Source organism: Lepus europaeus, chromosome 7 (genome assembly GCF_033115175.1).
Source record: "Lepus europaeus isolate LE1 chromosome 7, mLepTim1.pri, whole genome shotgun sequence".
In the NCBI taxonomy this organism is placed as follows: domain Eukaryota; kingdom Metazoa; phylum Chordata; class Mammalia; order Lagomorpha; family Leporidae; genus Lepus; species Lepus europaeus.
In genome coordinates, this window is record NC_084833.1 from 20720859 (window position 1) to 20739883 (window position 19025).

The following is a 19025-nucleotide window of genomic DNA, read 5'->3' on the forward strand; positions in this document are numbered from 1 at the left end:
GCGACAGGCGGCCAGGAGGGACCACATCCCACAGGACACACTGGGCGGTCCGCTTGCGCCAGCTTGGATCCTCCCCAATCAGAAAGCAGGGAACACACTGCTCTACGCAGACCCGGCAAGCCGTGCGCTGACGCTGCACCGGAGAATCCGAGCAGGTGTGGTACCTCACCGGCTTAATGTGATTCTGGCCCTGGGGCCCAGACCCGTGGAAATCACTTTGTGGCAGAGTCCTGCCAGCTGCATGCACTGCACAGTTTGAGCCAAGATGTCAGAACTAAGAAATCACATTTTTTATAATACTGATCACTACCAATCCCCTCCTTGCCCTGGTGACAATGTGCGTTCCCTTCTAACATGACCAGTTTAAGTTCAAAGATTTCCAAACCATCCCTGGAAATCCTACTCTGTTTGTTTAAGCTTTATGAAACCAAGAACTGGTGGGTGAGGTAATGTGCCGGCTAAAAGGCTCTCCAGCTGCCAGGCAGCTCTGTAAAATGTAACAATGATCCTCAGTACCACAGACGGTCTTGTTTCTCCTGATTGGCGTGCAGCACTGAACTTGGGCGGGCTCCACGATCCTGATGGCAAGCAGACCCGGTTTGGGCCTCATGCCCATGTGGGGAGAAACAAAAATGGAGCCAAGAGACAGGCACCAGGCAGCCCAGATAAGCCAGAGTCGTGGGTGATTAGGCTGTTGCACCCATAGTCCCAGACGAGGGGATGTCCCCGTGTGGAAAGAAAGGACACGAGTGTCCCTAAGGCCAGCAGACTGTGCCCTTCCACCCCCCCCACCCCCCCGCAGCCCCAAGCTCGCTCTTCTGTCCCAGAGGGTAAGGGGAGGCTGACGCAGTGGTAGTGGCAGGGCATGTAGCCCGAAGCACAGCTTACGTAGCCGACCAGATACCAGAGATCTCAGCCATGGCAATTAGCCTCCCCCTGCTACTGACAAGGCTTCTGCTCTAGTCACCTAGTCACCGGATCCGGCAGAGGCTGCCACACCGTTACAAGGGAGAAGTCAGCCCCAGCGCCACTCGCTTTATACTGATTGGACAGCAAAAGCAGAGGGCACTTCCAAAGCTACAGGGAGACCGGACAGGAAACTTGTGGCTAAAAAAGTGTTAGCGTGAGGCGCCGACTCCTTCACTCCGACACCCTCAGCCAGTACTTCGGACCCTAGTGACTCTCCTGTCACCAGGCCTTCCTCTCCACCAGGCCAACTCCAGCCCTCCACACACCTTCCCCTAGCTCTCCTCCCGCTGACGACACAGGCACTGCAAAAAGTTCATGGAAAATGGAATTAAGAGGTAAGCTTATTTTGATGCAAAAAAAATGTAAAATCCATGCATAGTTTTTTTTCATTATTTATGTTTTCCCTGATTTTTTTTTACATAGAATATACATAGATTTCAACAATGTTTGGGTCAAAAAATTGTCTTTTCCTTTCATTTTCCACCAGCTTTCTGAAGTTCCCTGGTATTCACATGGGTTATACGCAGCCGGACTGCAAGTTCATCCTTTGCTTTCTAACCATGTGTGAAATCAGACCTGCAAATTCCTCAGAAAGGATGTGTCAGGTTTTGAAAATCAAAAACAAAAAAAAGATGGCCAATCCTACTGGTCACCCCTATTTATTTACGGAGTCAAACAAAATGTAAAAAAAAAAAGAGATAGGTACATTTGAACAAGGGCTAGCTATTTCATGACTATTTGGTGACATTGAGAATTACTGCTACATTCTAGGTATGGTAAAAGTTTTATGCTTCACTGTGTTTTTTATAAAGCTTGTATCATGTCAGATTGTGATTCAGAAACATCTACAGATGTGACGATACAGGGCTGGGATTTGTTTTCAGATAATCTAGCGTGGGCTTGGGATGGGTCAGATGAAGCAGGATTGGCATCGAGTTGAGGACTGATAACCACCACTGGGCACATGGGGTTCACTGCACTGATCTCTCTTATCTTGCACAGGTTTGCAGTTTTCCATACTGAGTTTAAATAAATAAACACATATCACATATGCACCAAAAGTAGAAATTCATGCGAGACACGAGCCAAGAAAGGGTAATAAAAATCCAAAGTAGTAGCCATATTACAGAACATACGTAAGAAAGCTAAGACCAGTTAAGCAAAGCATTCAAGACATGTAATATGCTCCCACTTCAGTTAAAATAATGAGCATGCATTTGTGTTTATGTCTAAATCCACCGAAAAAGACTAAAAAATACATATAGTGTTTTAGCAGCGAGTATCTCTCAGTGAGGAAGTGAAGAGAGGAGGAAATGAAAATAAAGCTTTACATTTTCTTGTCATAGACTTGGAAACTGCTCAAAGAAAACACACTCATGTGTATGTGTATGTGTATGTGTATCTGTATGGCTGTTAAAAACCTAAAGAGAAACAGAAAGTGACTTAAGCAGTGTAAAGGGTACATATGCAGGTGGTGTAGCCCTTATCCACAGTTCCTGGGACCCGGAGAGTCTCAGGTTTCCAGACTTCAGAATATATGCCTGGACTTCTCCAGTTCCGCATCCTGCTCTGAACGTCTGGATCCCGCAGCATTCCAGATTTCAGATTTCCAGATCAGGGAAGTCCAACCTGCACTCACTGTGGACACTTCCTTCCTCCAAGGCCTTGCATTTCCCTAAGTAACATCATTCTCAGCCCCAAGTGCTCGAGGCAGGCTCATCTAGCCCCTCCATGGCACGCAGCCCCTGCCACAACCCATTCCACATGCACGTTCCTTCCTCCTCTGAAGTCAAGAGCAAGGACCGAGGATCAGACAAACTGACAAGCAAATCTACTGCTCCTCACCCCAACCCGAAGGCCTCCCGGGACTCGCAGTGACACTTCCCACGTGCAGAGACAAAGGGGGACTCGGCAGTGATGCGCCCGGCAGTGATGCGCCATTTGCTCAGGTTGACTGTAATCACTTAAAGAAACACTGGCACAGGGAAAGTGATGAACCTGCCCGACCCTTAACACAGAAGCACAAACAAGCACTCGTATTTTCTCCTGCCTGCTTGACACCTTCCTCAGGGAAATGAAACCGCACTTGACGTGTGTGCTTGATATAAACAAACTCCAGCTCCCTTGCACATGCAGATTCCAAACTGTCAGCAAAAAGTGCAGTGTGCCCAGCAGAAAGAAGCCCTTCTGAAAAAAACCCAAGAGGTAAGGATATTCCATTCCTCGTGGCTCTTTTCCTTCCCCTCCTGTGTTCTTGAAAGTAGTTCCCCTTCCCCGGAACAACCAAGTCCATAACGCAGTAGCCCCAGCAGGCACCAATGCACCTGCGCAGGGCTGAGAGCCCCAGCAGGGAGTGCCCTGTGTGCTGCTGGTTTCTGCAGGCTCTGCGTGGCGGGGCTGCCCCCTATCGCCCAAAGGGGTTTCTGCAGTGGAGCCGAAGGCATTGCTTCTTCCCGTGATAACTGTATTTCCAGACAGACTCAAAACTGGGGGAGATAACCACTTACAGCAGAGAAGATGCAAATTTAATCTTCTTGGGGAAACTGGTCCTAAGTGTAGATTCTTATAAATGACCACCTTGGCCTCTGACAAGGGGAGAACAATAGCCGGCTGCAGGCTGACACCTCAGGCTCTTACCATTTTCAGTAACGGTTCCAAGAATTAAACACCAAGTCTAATGAGACTTGGAATAATGAGTTCACAGGTAAGCTCCTGCCGGTCCTCTACCCTTAACACGAACCAGGACCCTTCTCGGGGCCCAAACTTTCTTTCCTCCACGCCTGGCACCAAGCATGAGAGAAGTATGTTACTCAACACCTCATTCCAGAGCTTTCCAAGAGCTTGGGGCGGCTCACCTGGAGGCCTTAAAGAGGGAAACGCCCGGGCCAGTCCCCGGCTGACAACGAAGTGAGTCCCAACAGGCTTACAGGGGCTTACGTGCACCTCCTCCTCAGAGCACCCCCACAGGGACACCCAGGTATGCCTACCTGTCTCTGGGGACGTCCAGAGCCGTGTTGTAATCTGGGGGACCTCCAGGCAACATGTTGAACAACAGGTGATTTGTGCCTCGGTCCCACCTGTGAAGAAATTAACCATGTAGGAGAATCCACGTGTCAACAAACAGAAGTCCCTTACTGCATAGGAAATAGCACGCATCCCCACAGATATCAAACTGGGCCACTTCACCAATTAACCAATTAGCACAAAGTTAATTACCATAATCCCAACAGTGCCTCAGGCACAAGGCTGTCTCCTGGACAAACACAGAGGGGCGTATTCACACACCTGTCTGCTATAGCACTGTTTCTAACCGTTCTGAAAACTGCCTAAATGTTTACCAACTGGTGGTTACGGGGATAGATAAATAAACAAATTACAGAAGGCTGGCTAAACACATTATGAAACATCCACAAAGTGGAATACTATATAACCCTTAAAACTATATAGCAAAAAAGCATTACTTACTTGGAAATATATTCCTGCTACATTAAGAAGAAAACACAACCAAAGAGAAATGTACTACCTGATCCCACCCTTAATAACAAAAAGTCTACCCATGCACTTGTATATGAATATATTTTTTATACAAAAATGGCTGAAAAGTAACGTCACGACAGTCACAGTGGGGGCAGGCATTTGGCACAATGGTTCAGACAGCCCACACTGGGAGGCCTCAGTTTGATTCCCAACTCCGGCTCCCAATTCTAGGTTCTAGGTTCTAATGCAGAACCCGGGAAGCAGCAGTAATAGCACAACTGGGTTCCTGCCCGCCACGTGGGAGCCCGGGATTGAGCTCCCAGTCCCAGCTGTTGCAGGCATCTGGGGAGTGAATCAGCAGAGGGGGGCTCTCTCTCCCTAACTCTCTCTCAATGAAGTATGAATAATGGTAGCTCTTAAGGGCAGGGTTATGGAAGTCCTCTCGTGGACCACCTATATTTTCAGAGCTCTCACAGTGCACACGGATTATGCGAGTGGTGGGGGAGGCGCGTGTGGAAGTGTAACAGGCAAGCTGCGGGAAGCTGGGCCGGGCTTAGCTGTAAGCAGTAAGCAGCTGGGACCCCACCCTGCAGCAGCAGAACTGGAGTCGGGGCGGCTCTGCACGGGGCCAGACTGTCACAGCACAGGCCTCCTGCTAGCAGCCTGCGGCTCACGCACACCCTCCCTTGACAAGTTGGACAGCATCTGGAAGCCGGTTTTCGGGGCAGAGCATTTCTCTCCGTCCCCTTCCCTTTAGTGGCCTGAAGGACAATCAGAACGCCCCTGGGTCTCTGGCCCGCACGCATTATGCACCTGGAGAGCTGGGCCAATGCCTGCGCCGTCTCCTTGATGCGCAGCGGGTTCTGGTTGAGCACGTCGATGGAGGGAACGAACAGGCAGGCCCGGTTGATGTCGTCAGTGTAGTAGTCACTGTCCGAGATGGCGGTGAGCAGCTCATTGTACTCCCGGGAGATGGTGTCACTCACCGGGACACCAAAGTCGTCCACATACTTCTTCAGGGAGTAGATGTACACTTTGATCTTGTTCTTCGGGTTGAAGCCACAGCGGTACACGTCGAAACACGTGTGCATCCTACAGCTGAGGTCCCCCCGCTCCGGAATGGGGCTGTCGGCCGGCAGCCTGACCACCGGCACATCCCGGATGCTGCGCTTCTCCACGCTCCAGTCGCTGGAGGACTCGATGGAGTGCGGCCAGAACTGAAACATGCCCGTGGCGATGAGGCCCAGGAGGACGATGGAGAAGAGGGTGATGTAGTAGATGCGGTGCTTGGTCTTCATTCTCGGGATGAGGGCCGGACCCCGGATGTTGTACTTGACTGACGCACACATAATGACACACACGGCCTCTTCCCCACACTCCTGGTCACCACGGGGAGAGGAAAGAAAGAGATCAGGGAGTCAGGGTGGCGAATGACATTCTAGCAGGACAGTTCAACTTTTAATTTACCTACTTCCTTCCCTTAGCTTGGTTTGATGACAAAGACAGGGATATTTGATTCTTCCAACAAATATGTGTATTTATGTATTTGTATAGCCAAGTAATATGGTACAGGATAACATTTACCATAGAAATATGTAATATAAATATAGATAGATACCATAAAATATATCTATACTGTATAGCATAAGCTGGTAGACACTGGGGGGCTGGGAAGCAGGGTGCTGACCAAGGAAGAAAATTCCAAAGCAGAATAGCTACAGCCAGTTACTTTGTTTCACTCTGAAACACACGCCTAAAATAAAAGGCTGCCTTCTCTGGACAAGAAGCTGCTTGGCGATGTAAAACGTTTCCATCCATCACTGAGCGCCTGGCAGGCACTGGAAGCAAAGCCTCTGCTTGGCACTAACTCTAGTTAGGGAGACAACACTGAGCATGAAACACAGAACCCAGAAGCACCACTAGGGGGCAGGCGTAGGTCAGCAGTTAGCAGGTCCTACATAGGAGTACCTGGGGTCAATGTCACCACTGGCTCCTGACTCCAGCTTCCTGCTAATTCAGAGCCTAGAAGGCAAATTCTTGGGTTCCTGCCACCCACAGGGAGACCTGGAATGAGTTCCCAGCTCCGGGCTTTGGCCAGATCCAGTCCAGACTTTGCAGGCATTTGAGTAAATAAGTGGCTGGGAGTGTGTTTCCTCTCTCCCCCTTTCTCTCTCACTCTGTCTCTGCCTTTCAGACAGACATCACTAGGAAAGTATCAAGAAAGTACAAAGGGTTATCAGAGAGAAAAGATGAATCTTTAATCTCTAAATAAATACATACAGATGTTTTATGATGACAGTGAGAGGAATGGGGCAGGACAAAGGGAGGGAGGCCGGGAAAGAGGAGGAGAGGAGGAGGCAGTGAGGAAAAGAAGGCAGTGGGGGCTCCACTTCCAAAGCTGGACACCAACGGTTCTTCCACCTGTGCACGTGAGCAACACTTTTCCTATCAAAAAGGAGACTGTGTCTGTCCCCTGCTTCTGGGCCAGCTTGGCCACACGCTTTGACCAAGCAATGTGGCAGAAGTGACATTTAGGGCTTTTGAACCTGGGTGTGAACCTGCTTCTGAACTCCTGGAACTTCTCCCCGATGCCAGGAAGCTGAGTCCCCAGGGGAAGGCACCCTCAGGGAGGCCCCAGAGGAAACCACGTGGAGCAGGGAGGAGCCATCCCCGCCAAGCTGTGCACACACTGCACCGTCAGGAACCAGTGTCCCCGTTGTAAGCTACTAAGTTCTGGGGTGCTTTGCCACACAGAAGTCGGTAAACGAAACAGTCGATAAATAAGCATCATTGGCTGAGACACAGAGAAAAGGGTTAGTCTTTAGCTAAAAATGAAGAGTTCCCCTACAGACCACAAACTGACCGGTGCCCAGGTAGTATGTGTGGGGGCACAGCCTTCAGTGGGACTGCACCAACTGTCACAGCCTGCCACACGACTCCAAGCTACTGAGGCATTCCAGTGTCAAAGCCTCAATCTACTGCTGATCTTTCAGAAATGCTATCCATAGAGAGGGGGGTAAATAAAAAGCTCAGAGTCCATCTCGGGCTTTAACCATCACGTTCACCTTGGACGTAAGGAGCCCCTCCATCACTACGCACACAATGCCGCTGCTTCTTGCCCAGCTCGCCGAGCATGGCCAAGGCTTGAATGTTGTCATTGCTCTCAGCCTTCTGTGTTAAATGTGCTGCACAGTCATGAGCGATTTCAATTCTCTAAGACCATGAACTGGAACACATCAGGGAGTTTGCTTGCCACAGACTAACGAATGGAAATTCATACAGTTCAAGCTTAGAGATGATATACCCTTGGGATACGTGCATCAGCCACTCAATATATGCTGATTCCATGACACAACTTCTAATGATCACCACATGTTCCCAGTGTGTCCCCACGCCCTCTGTCCCCCCCGCCCTCCCATAGGCCCACCTTGTGGCATGGATGGCTTCCTTGCCACTCTGGGTGTACCCCTGGGGCTCACTGACAGATCTGGGGACAAATGCATGTAAGGAACTGCACACCACTTCCCACCCAGGTCAACTCACAGACTGACATGTGACTCCCGAACATACAAGGGTAATGTATGTTTGTGACCATAGGGACTCTGCTAAAATTCAGATTCCTGGGGCAGGCGTTCAGAACAAGCACTCAAGATGATGCGTGGGACATCCCATCCCATACCAGAGTGCCTGGATTTGAGTCCCACTCAGCTTCCAATTCCAGCTTCCTGCTAATGTATACCCTGGGGAGCAGCAGGCTCAAATCCTTGGTCCCCGCCACCCACATGGGAGACCCAGATGGAGTTCATGGCTCTTGGCTTCAGCCTGGCCGAGTCCCAGGTGTTGTGGGAATTAAATCAGTGGATGAAAGATCTCTTTTTCTTTCTCCCCCCTCCCCACCCTGCACCTTTCAAATAAATAAAACTTTAAAAACAAATAAATAAAACAAACTATCTACAAGGCTAAAATTTGGCGTTTTTTGGTTTGTCTTTTAAAATTTTCAATAGTTTTTAACATATTCAATGAGCTTTGTAGATAGTATTCCTCTCTCTCTTCCACATTCCTTTCTTTATGTCTTTTTTTTTTTTTTTTTACAGGCAGAGTGGACAGTGAGAGAGAGAGAAAGGTCTTCCTTTGCTGTTGGTTCACCCTCCAATGGCCGCCACGGCCGGCTCGCTGCGGCCGGTGCACCGCGCTGATTCGAAGGCAGGAGCCAGGTGCTTCTCCTGGTCTCCCATGGGGTGCAGGGCCCAAGCACCTGGGCCATCCTCCACTGCACTCCCTGGCCACAGCAGAGAGCTGGCCTGGAAGAGGGGCAACCGGGACAGAATCCGGCACCCCGACTGGGACTAGAACCCGGTGTGCCGGTGCCGCAAGACAGAGGATTAGCCTATTGAGCTGCGGCGCTGGCCTCTTTATGTCTTTGTTTTCAAGATAACATATTTCAAATTTACATTACAGTAAAAAGGCTTAATATTTTGCCAAACAAGAAGTTTAACAAGTAAAAAGCAATAAGATCCTCCTAGTTTAGTGGGAATATCGACAACAGCCATACACAATGATTGAATGAAAAAATGACCATTTCACCCATATACAGTAACTTTTAAAGTAATCACAGTTCATTAGAACTACAGTAGTATAACAATCTTAACCACTGGCTTCACAAAGGTATAAAACAAAGTTTTACAAAACTATAGTTACAGCAATACTGACGCACAAGATATTTCTTACTTTTTTCTTTCTTTTTTTTTTTTTTTTTTTGTTTTTGAATTTTAGCTCCCACATATAAGGGAGAACATGCAGTATTAGTCTATCTGGGTTCAGCTTATCCCAAACATGATGAACTCCAGTTGTGTCTATTTTGCTGCAAATGGTAGAATTCTGTTCTTTTCTATAGCTGAATAATATTACATTGTGTAGAACTTGGCATTTCTTTTTCTTTTTAAGATTTATTTATTTATTTGAAAGAGTTACACAGAGAGAGGAGAGGCAGAGAGAGAGAGGTCAACCATCCGCTGGTTCACTCCACAATTGGCCGCAACAGCTGGAGCTGCGCCGATCCGAAGCCAAGAGCCAGGAACTTCCTCTGGGTCTCCCATGTGGGTGCTGGGACCCAAGGACTTGAGCTATCCTCCTCTGCCTTCCCAGGCCATAGCAGAGAGCTGGATTGGAAGAGGAGCAGCCAGGTCTTGAACCGGTGCCCATATGGGATGCCGGTGATTTAGGCCAGGGCGTTAACCTGCTGCACCACAGCACCAGCCCCGAACTTAGCATTTCTTAAAAATAAAATTGACCGTGGCACAGAGGATTAAAGCCTGGTCTGCAGTGCTGGCATCCCATATGGGTGCCGATTCAAGTCCTGGATGCTCTACTTCCAATCCAGCTCTCTGCTATGGCCTGGGAAAGCAGTAGAAGATGGCCCAAGTGCTAGGGCCCCTGCACCCTCCAGGGAGACCTGGAAGAAGCACCTGGCTCCTGGCATCAGATCAGCCCAGCTCTGGCTGTTGCAGCCATCTAGGGAGTGAACTAACGGATGGAAGACCTCTCTCTCTCTCTCTCTCTCTCTCTCTGCCTCTAACTCTGCCTTTCAAATAAATAAGTAAATCTTTTGACAAATAAAATAAAATAAATTGACATTTTAATAATTCTGGTTGCCAGTCCTTATTGATTATATGTGCTATAAATGTTTTCTTTTGGTTACAGTTTGTGTTTATGAAAAAATTGTTAATTATTACAATGAATTTATCCTTAAGATACAAAACGTGGTGGAATGAGGAGGCCATGCCAAGATGGCTGCTTGCAATGGAGCCTGCCTGGCAACAGGCTGTGATTGGATGGCTTCGGATACTGCCTGGCAACAGGCTGTGATTAGTTAGGTCATAAACCGCCCTTGACTGGATTGGCTGCCTTGGCTATTTAAGCTGCTGTACCAACGGAAATAAATGAGTCTGCGGGCTGCTCGCCTCTGGCCCACTTTCACCCAACTCCCAGGGTCTGTGTGGTGACTCTGTGCCTCTTGCCCCTACCACGCTCCTCCTCTCAGAACGAATCAACCTCAACATCTGGCGCACCAATGTGACTGAGAGACAGCGTGTCGGACTTGGTGAGGTCCCCCCAGGCTCTCAGGGCAGCTGCTAGACCCCATCCCACCCATATGTTTGCCGTTAATGTAGGAGCAGATGCAGAATTCAGGTCCTGGATTCCAACGCCCGTAAATGACCTTACTATGCTAAAAAAGGCTTCTCAAGAGTCAGGCCCCGACTCTCCCTACTTTGAACAGGTGCTCACACCATGGGCAGCGAACCTTCAAACTCATTTTGACTGGGTTACACTGCTCGAAGCATGTTTGTCGAGACCACAGTTCTTACAGTGGAAAGCCTCCTAGGAGGAAGAGGCTGAAACCGTGGCGAGGAATAATGCTGCCTATGGAACTGCAGTGACCTTTGATGTGCTTACAGGCCGCGGCACCTACACATATCCTCAGGAACACCCTGTGTCAGAGTAGTTGCCTATTTTGATCAGGTCAGCGATTTGACACTTAGAGCCTTAAAAAATACAAATCCTCCTAATTACAGTCAGCTCTTTAGAAGCCTAGTTCAAGGCCCAGGCGAATGGTTCCCCGATTTCCTTGCCAGAGTCTTGGAGGCAGTAGAGAAAAGATTGCTGCTTGGCCCTGATTAAGACAATCTGGTGAAACAACTAGCTTGTGAAGGTGCTACCAAAGAGGCAGAAGCTGTAGTCGCCCCAGTCCATAATGAAGACATTTCTACATGGATACGAGCCACAAAGGAGGTATACCCTGCTGACATACCCATACAAGCCCTAACTGCAGCCATTAGCAAACAGAACACAAGGAAGTCTAATGACCCTCCAGTTTCTTGGGGATGCCAGGAAACGGGACACTTATGGCAAAATGCCCAAATGTTGACAGATGGGGCAAGCCCAAAATGCTGTGTCCCAGATGTAAAAAAGGCTTTCATTGGGCAAAAGATTGCAAGACCAAGATCAAATCCTCCACAGAAAAAGATAAGATCCATGTAGAACCCCACGGGGGATCAGTACAGTTGGGAGAAATAAGGGCAATAGTCAAGGTTCTACTCCTTAGCCAAGATGGACCAGTAAATATATTTTCAGACAGCAAATACTCAGTACAGGTAGCAAAGACGATCCCTTTGCAGTCTTTAACCCAACCTATAAGCCAATTGACCAGATGTTCACAACACTTAAAGAGCTAACTGAGAACAGAAAACACCCATGGTATATCTCACATGTAAGATCACATACTGGGTTACCTGGCTTTATTTTCCAAGGAAACAAAAAGGTTGATCATCTTATCTCCTGCAGCACGGCTTCCATTGGACACCTAGAACAAGCCCGTATTCTACACCAAAAATTTCATATGTCAGCAAGCAGCATAAAATCACTTTTCCTGGAGCTAACAATGAGCCAATGCAAACACCTAGTGCACTCTTGCAAGAATTGTGCACCCCTCGCCCAGGTAGGCCCACTACAACAAGCAGGAGTGAACCCGCGAGGCCTTGCTCCTAATAAGCTCTGGTAAGTGGACGTCACCCACATTAACTCCTTTGGTAAACATAAGTTTGTCCATGTGGTGGTAGGTAGTTATTCAAAGGCTGTATTTGCAACAGCCCAATCCGGAGAAAAGGCTAGTAATGTGATAAAGGCAGTTAAGTTAGCCATGCTGGTCCTTGGTGTCCCCTGGACCATAAAGACTGATAACGGGCCAGTGTATACATCCCAGGAATTTAATTCCTTCCTGAGGTCCTGGAACACACAGTCTGCCACAGGTATCCCACACAACCCACAGGGGCAGGCCATCATTGAAAGAACTCATAGGACGATTAAAGATCCCTTACAAAGACAGAAAAATAATCATATGCCCCCAGACCCACAGCTTGCTTTGACTGAGGTCCTTTTCACTATCAATTTTCTTACTTTTGATTCCCAAGGGATCATCCCAGCTTCTAAACACTGGGGATCCTTTCCATCCCAGCCCCCAGCCTCTATGGTTAGGTGGAAAGACCCCCTGACAGGAGAATGGAAGGGAAACACCCTCTGCTAACCAAGGGTCGAGGACATGCTTGTGTCTTTCCAGAGAATGCGGGACAGCCCATTTGGGTACCACCCAGAAACATCAAGCCTGCAACTGACAGCCAACCAGAACCAGCTGAACAAGACTGAGAGCCCGCCTTGTTAGCAGACGCACCTGCCCTATCATCCTACCCTGAGGAACTGCCCATAGCCACATCCATTACTGTTTTGTACCCCACTAGCTCTGGTCAGCCACTCGAACGGCCCACAGCCTGTGTGCAGTCATGCCATTCCTGATTACCATTGTTCCTCATTCCTACCCCATCTGAGCAAGCACTCCTGTGGTCTCCCGTTTTGAGTGCTGGTTAGTCAATGACAGGTAAGATCCCCTGGGGGACAACCTAAGATAGGCACAGCCGCGTACGGAGACCACATGGAAATGGGGTCAACAATGGTATGGCCAAGAATCATGCCTCCTGTTGCTCAAAAATAAACAAAAAGGGGGAAATGTGGTGGAATAAGGCCATGCCAAGATGGCTGCTGGCAACGGAGCCTGCCTGGCAACAGGCTGTGATTGGATGGCTTCGGAAACCACATGACAACACAGCCTGACTGGCAATGGGCTGTGATTGGATGGCTTTGGAAACCACATGGCTACAGAGCCTGCCTGGCAACAGGCTGTGATTGGATGGCTTCGGATACTGCCTGGCAACAGGCTGTGATTGGTTAGGGCACAGACCACCCCTTGACTGGATTGGCTACCTTGGCTATTTAAGCTGCTATACCAATTGAAATAAATGAGTTTGCGGGCTGCTCGCCTCTGGCCTGCTTTCACCCGACTCCGGGGGTCTGTGTGTGACTCTGTGCCTCTTGCCCCTACCACGCTCCTCCTCTCAGAACGAATCCACCTCAACAACAGAGAAAAATTAATAAATATACATAATAAAAAGGGTAGCATAACTGTAAAGTTGCACATGTCTAAAGTAAGATAATACCAATGAACTTATGCTAATACACTCAAAAATGTGGAAGAAATGGAAAAATCCTATAAGAATCTTGAGGAGAAAATAGCAAATGCAAATAGTTCTAGAATATTAAAGAAAATGAATAAAAAGTTTAAAAATCTCCCTATATAGAAAATTCCACACCCAGAAAGTGTTGCTAGTCTAATCAAATATCCACATATTCCAATGTTACACAAGCTATTCTAGAACTCAGAGGAATAGAGGGAACACTCCCAGCTCACCTGCACAGGTGGGGATATCTCAATACCAAAACATCACAACAGTGGTTCTCAGGGTATAGGCCAGGCATCCCACGGGGTACACCCAAAAGCCTTCCAAAGGTTCTCAAGTATTTTCATAATAATACTGACATTATTTGTTCTCTTCACTCTCATTTTTCAGAAGCTAGAGGCCACTGTTGCAGCCATGAAAATCCAAAAATGGTGAAAGATTTCTACTCACAGATTCAAGATGCTCAACTTCAAGCCAAGAAAACCCTGCCTGATTAGATCAAAGCAAGGCCTGTTTAAGTGCACCCACCACACCCCCCTCCAACAGGGAAAAAAGAAGACACAAAGATGAGGGTGCAAGTCGTTAACTTACTGGGGAGTAATCTGAGAGGGCAGGGTTAGGGGGCAAGGAAAGAGAAGGCCACAGGGAAAGCCAGTAAACAGTGTACTAATCGGGGCAGGGGTCCAGCCTGATGGTTAAGACACTGGTTAGCCACCCGTGTGTTCAACTCCTGCTCCAACTCCTGGCTCCAGCTTCCTGCTAACAGACTCAGGGGAATGCTGGTGACGGCTCCAGCAGTCGGGTCCTATCACCCACATGGGGAACTGGCTCGGTCCTGCCCTGTGTGTTTCAGGCATCTGGGAGTGAACCAGAGGATAGAAGTGCTCTCACTCTCACGCTCTCTCTCTCTTTGCCTTTCAAATAAGTTTTAAAAATTATTTTTTTAAAAGATTTACTTATTTAGAGGCTGGCGCTGTTGTGCAGTGGGTCAAAGCCCTGGTCTGCAGCGTTGACATCCCACATAGGCATCGGTCCAAGTCTCGGCTGCTCCACTTCGCATCCAACTCCCCTGCCAAAGCCCCTGGGAAAGCAGCAGAGGATGGCCCATGTGCTTGGGCTCCTGCACATGGACAAAGCTCCTGGCTCCTGGCTGCATCCTGGCCCAGCACTGGTTGTTGCGGCCATTTGGGAAGTGAACCAGCAAATGGAAGACGTCTCTTTGTCTCTACCTTTCTCTGTAAGTCTGCCTTTCAAAAAATAAAATAAATCTTAAAAAAAAATTTATTTAGTTAGTTGAAATGCAGAGTTACATAGAGAAAGACGGAGACAGAGAGACAGAGTGAGATCTTCCATCCACTGGTTCATTCCCCAGTTGGCTGCCACGGCCAGAGCTGGCCCAATCTGAAGCCAGGAGCCAAGAGTTTCCTCCAGGCCTCCCACGTGGGTGCAGGAGCCCAAGCCTTCCTCCATTGCCTTTCCAGGAACATTAGCAGGGAGATGGATCAAAGTGAAGCAGCTGGGACTCAAACCGGTGCCCATATGGGATGCCAGCACCGAAGACCAGCACCGAAGGTGTAGCCTTACCTGCTACACCACAGTGCCAACCCCTAAAAATTATTTATAAAAAAGAGTGGTTATTGAGCTCTTTCTGTTTGCGCAACAGGGGCTGCCAGGGCTCCTGGGGTACCTCTGCAGACCCATGGAGATGCCTTGTCCCTCAGAAGGGTGGGAGATGAGGACACCGGTCGGCAACTCCTTTCCCCACTACTGGTCGGGGGACACCCGGTGTCAGCTCAGAGCCCACACTCCACCCTCACCAGGTCAGTGTTTTGTCTTCCTCAGCTGTCCAGCTTTTCTGTTGTAACACATGGTGACCAGTGAACTAGCCACAAGTCCGTCTCCTCCATTAGTTGTCACCGCTCTCACAGTTAGAGGTTGCCATCTGCTCGGTCTAGGACTTACGTAATAGCAACGTAAACGTTTGTTGGATGAATGACTGGCTCCCCCCAAGTTCCATCGGTGCAGCGTGCAGCCCCCGAGGTACTAGCGAGTTATTACGTGGTGGTGACCCCTGTTTACTCCTTCCCTGAGCTGGAATCAGCTAGGCCCTTCCACAGACCAGATTTTCCCTTCCCACTCCCCAACACCTCCTGCCCCACCTCTGCCAAGCAGGAACACATCCAGGGTGCTATTATTCTCCCCGCCCCACCTCCAGAACCCTGCGCTAAACTGCACCACTTCTGAAAGCTCCTGACTCGGAGCGCTCCAGCATCGCTGTCAGACACAGAACCCATCTGCCCAGAGCTTTGCATGGGGAAGCCGAGACAGACAGATACCTCCGGAACCACCCTCCAAGGCAACAAGTCACAATCTCTCCATCCAAAGATGATGCTCCGTACCCCTGAGGACGACAGACTGCAAGGAATCTTCTACTAAGCACTTTATTCTATACCTCATAGCTCAAAGCATTTCCAAACACAGCCCTACGAGCTTCATCCTCCTGGCAACACATCAGCCCTGTCCCTGAAGAACACTGTGTCACCCGGCCAGCCGCCGAGCACTGAGTCACTGGAAAAGTCTCTCAATCCCCATCTATTGTCAGGGTGAGCTGCACTTTCTGTTCCTGGAATTACTGATGCCCAAAACTTGTCCGCACAACCTCCGCTGGGTGCTTCGGGGTCCATCCAATCCACTCAGTCCACTGTATCCAACCTTTCCAGAGACACCCTCACAGCTGAACTCCAGGGCCACTGCCACACTGGAGCTTAACCCAACGCTCCTGAAAACAAAGGAACCAAGTATTAGCAAACGGAGGGAAATCCATAATTCACTGCTTCATCTGGTAAGGTTTTTCTATGTATTTATTGACCTACTTCTTTCTTCTTCTTTTTTTTTTTTAAGATTTATTTCCTTGAAAGAGTCACACGGAGAGAGAAGGAGAAGCAGAGATAGAGAGAGAGAGAGAGAGAGAGAGAGAGAGAGAGAGAGAGAGAGAAGAGAGATCTTCCATCCACTGGCTCACTCCCCAATTGGCCAAAATGGCTGGAGCTGCGCCGATCCAAAGCCAGGAGCTTCTTCCGGGTCTCCCAAGCAGGTACAGGGGACCAAGGACTTGGGCCATCTTCTACTGCTTTCCCAGGCCACAGTAGAGAGCTGGATCAGAAGTGGAGCAGCCAGGACTTGAACTGGCGCCCATATGGGATGCAGGCACTGCAGGTGGTGGTGGCTTTACCTGCTATGCCGCAGTGTCAGCCCCCTACTTATTTCATTTGAGAGACAGACAGACATAGGGAAAGACAGACAGAAAAAGAGACCTCCCACCTGCTAGTACATCCCCCGAATGCCAGTGACAGCCAGGGCTGGGTCAAGGTGGGAGCCAGGGGCAGGGAACACACCCCGGGTTTCTCGCGTAGGTGGCAGGGACTCGGTTACTGGAGCCAGCACCTCTTAGGCAGACACTCTGATGTGGGCCTTGGGCGTCTCACCTGCCAGGCTAAATACCGGATCCCTGATAAGATTCTTTATCGTTAAAGTTATATTACAGGGGCCGGCACTGTGGCCTAGCGGGTAAAGCTGCCGCCTCCAGTGCCGGCTTTCCATATGGGCACCAATTTGAGTCCCGGCTGCTCCACTTCTGATCCAGCTCTCTGCTGTGGCCTGGGAAAGCAGTGGAGGATGGCCCCAGTCCTTGGGCCCCTGAACCCACATGGGAAAACCAGAAGAAGCTCCTGGCTCCTGGCTTCGGATTGGCACAGCTCGAGCGGTCGCGGCCATCTGGGGAGTGAACCAGCGGATGGAAGGCCTCTCTCTCTCTGTCTCTTCCTCTCACTGTCAATAAATAAAATCTTAAAAAAAAAAAAACAAAAAAAAAACTAATAACCCTTACTGAGCACTGAGGACGTGCCAGGGTCTGTTTTTTGGCACAACGTCAGCGTTCAGGTACTCCGTCGCCATACCCACCCCGCATGACAGGCTGTCATTCTGATCGCACAGACGGGGTTAACACAAGGGAACGGCTCACCCCCCTGTCCCACACTGTGCACCCAGAACACGGCCGAGCTGGCACTCACAGCGAGGGGACAGCGAGGGCCTGGACACGGACTCGCAGGTCTCCTCCCCCAGCACCTCTGTGCATCCACACTGCACCTGCGGGTGAGTGAGTCAGGGCGCCTCCAGACCAGCGCTCCCCAGGAAGTCACAGCAAGCGAGGCTCTCCGACCCCGCCGTGGCTGCGAACGCCCACGCGCCCGCGGCCGGCACCGCACCGGGGGCCACGGCGTCCCCGGGAGCTCGTGGGAAGGAGGTGGCAGCAGGAAGGGGCGGTCCTGCGGGGCTGGGCACGGGAGCGGGGCAGGGGGACCCGGGGGGACCCAAGGGCCGGCCAAGCCAGGGGGATGCACAAGGCAACGCCGTAATGGCTGGAGCGGCCCCCGGCGGGGCGAGGCGGCCTGCCGCAGCCCACGGGCCTCCGCGGAGCGGCCCCGCCGCCCGCGCTTACCTCAGCCACGGCTGCCTCCCGATCGGCCCCGTGCTCGGTCACCGGCTCATGCCGCGGGGCGCTGGCCACGGCTGCCCGGGTCGAACAGCGCCGAGGTTGGAGGGAGCCACGGCCAGGGTCAGGTCGACACGAACACGCCTAGAACAGGGCGCAGGCTCTCGGGCCCGGCGGCGGCTGACACGGAGCGCACTGCGCATGCGAGAGCGGGCGAGCCTTCGCCCCCTGCTGGACAGGAGGAGTCAGGACTGCGGGGGAGCGGGTGTCTCCTGGGCAGGTGCGCGGAGCAGAGGCAATGCAGTGAGCCGCTCCCTGTAGCCTCTGTCCCACTGGAAGAAGCTGCAAACCCAAACAAGGAGACTGCACGCTCCACTTATAAAACTCACAAAGTCGTAGACGTGTCATGACCAGTCTGGTGAGCGTGCAACCTTCCTGGAGGTCAACTTGACACTATGCATTAAACTGTCAAATACCCACACTCTTCCTCCCAGCAGTCTACCCTGTAGATAGTCCCACCCCCGCCTGTCAAAGGCACTCGTGACAGGACTATACTTCTAATAATAGCAAAATACTGGAAACAACCAAAGTAAATCATGGAACACGACTGGGGTGTAATTATGAATGAATGTGATATATGTCTGTAGGGAGATATAGCCAAGATACATAAACAAGAAAGCATGGTCCGAAACAATGGGCAGGTATGATCAGCCTTAGGTAAAATATGTGTGTGCAAAAACAGAAGAGAGAAAATGTATAAACAGATGCTTATATATTCAGGCATTTTTCCCCCCTGGCCGGAATCCAAGAAGCAATTGAAAGTTGGGGGTGGATTGATTGTGGGGCAGAAATGGAGAGATTTTCATTTTCTTTCTGTGATATTTGTATTATTTAGCTTTATACCTGCACAGCAAAACCCCTATCATAAGACAACAGTGGGGTCTAACAAATCAAATCAAAATATGGAGTGATGTTACTGAGAGATTAATGAAACGACTCCACTTTGGGTCCCGCAGCCGCAT

At 50.0% G+C, this 19025-nt stretch overlaps 1 protein-coding gene across 2 annotated transcripts in view; it reads right to left on the minus strand.

The window, feature by feature from the left end:
- EXT2 (exostosin glycosyltransferase 2) overlaps positions 1-18176 on the minus strand; it is a 159258-nt gene extending 141082 nt beyond the window's left edge. The window contains exons 1-4 of one of the 2 annotated variants that reach the window (XM_062196271.1): positions 18010-18176; positions 16171-16290; positions 5260-5825; positions 3957-4046 (exon numbers count right to left, since the gene is read on the minus strand). In XM_062196271.1, the coding sequence (XP_062052255.1) occupies positions 3957-4046; positions 5260-5795 (626 nt within the window). In that variant the 5' untranslated portion in view covers positions 5796-5825; positions 16171-16290; positions 18010-18176. The remainder of the gene's footprint in view (positions 1-3956; positions 4047-5259; positions 5826-16170; positions 16291-18009) is intronic. The other variant, XM_062196270.1, reaches the window with a different exon arrangement.
- Positions 18177-19025: the final 849 nt, after the last annotated feature.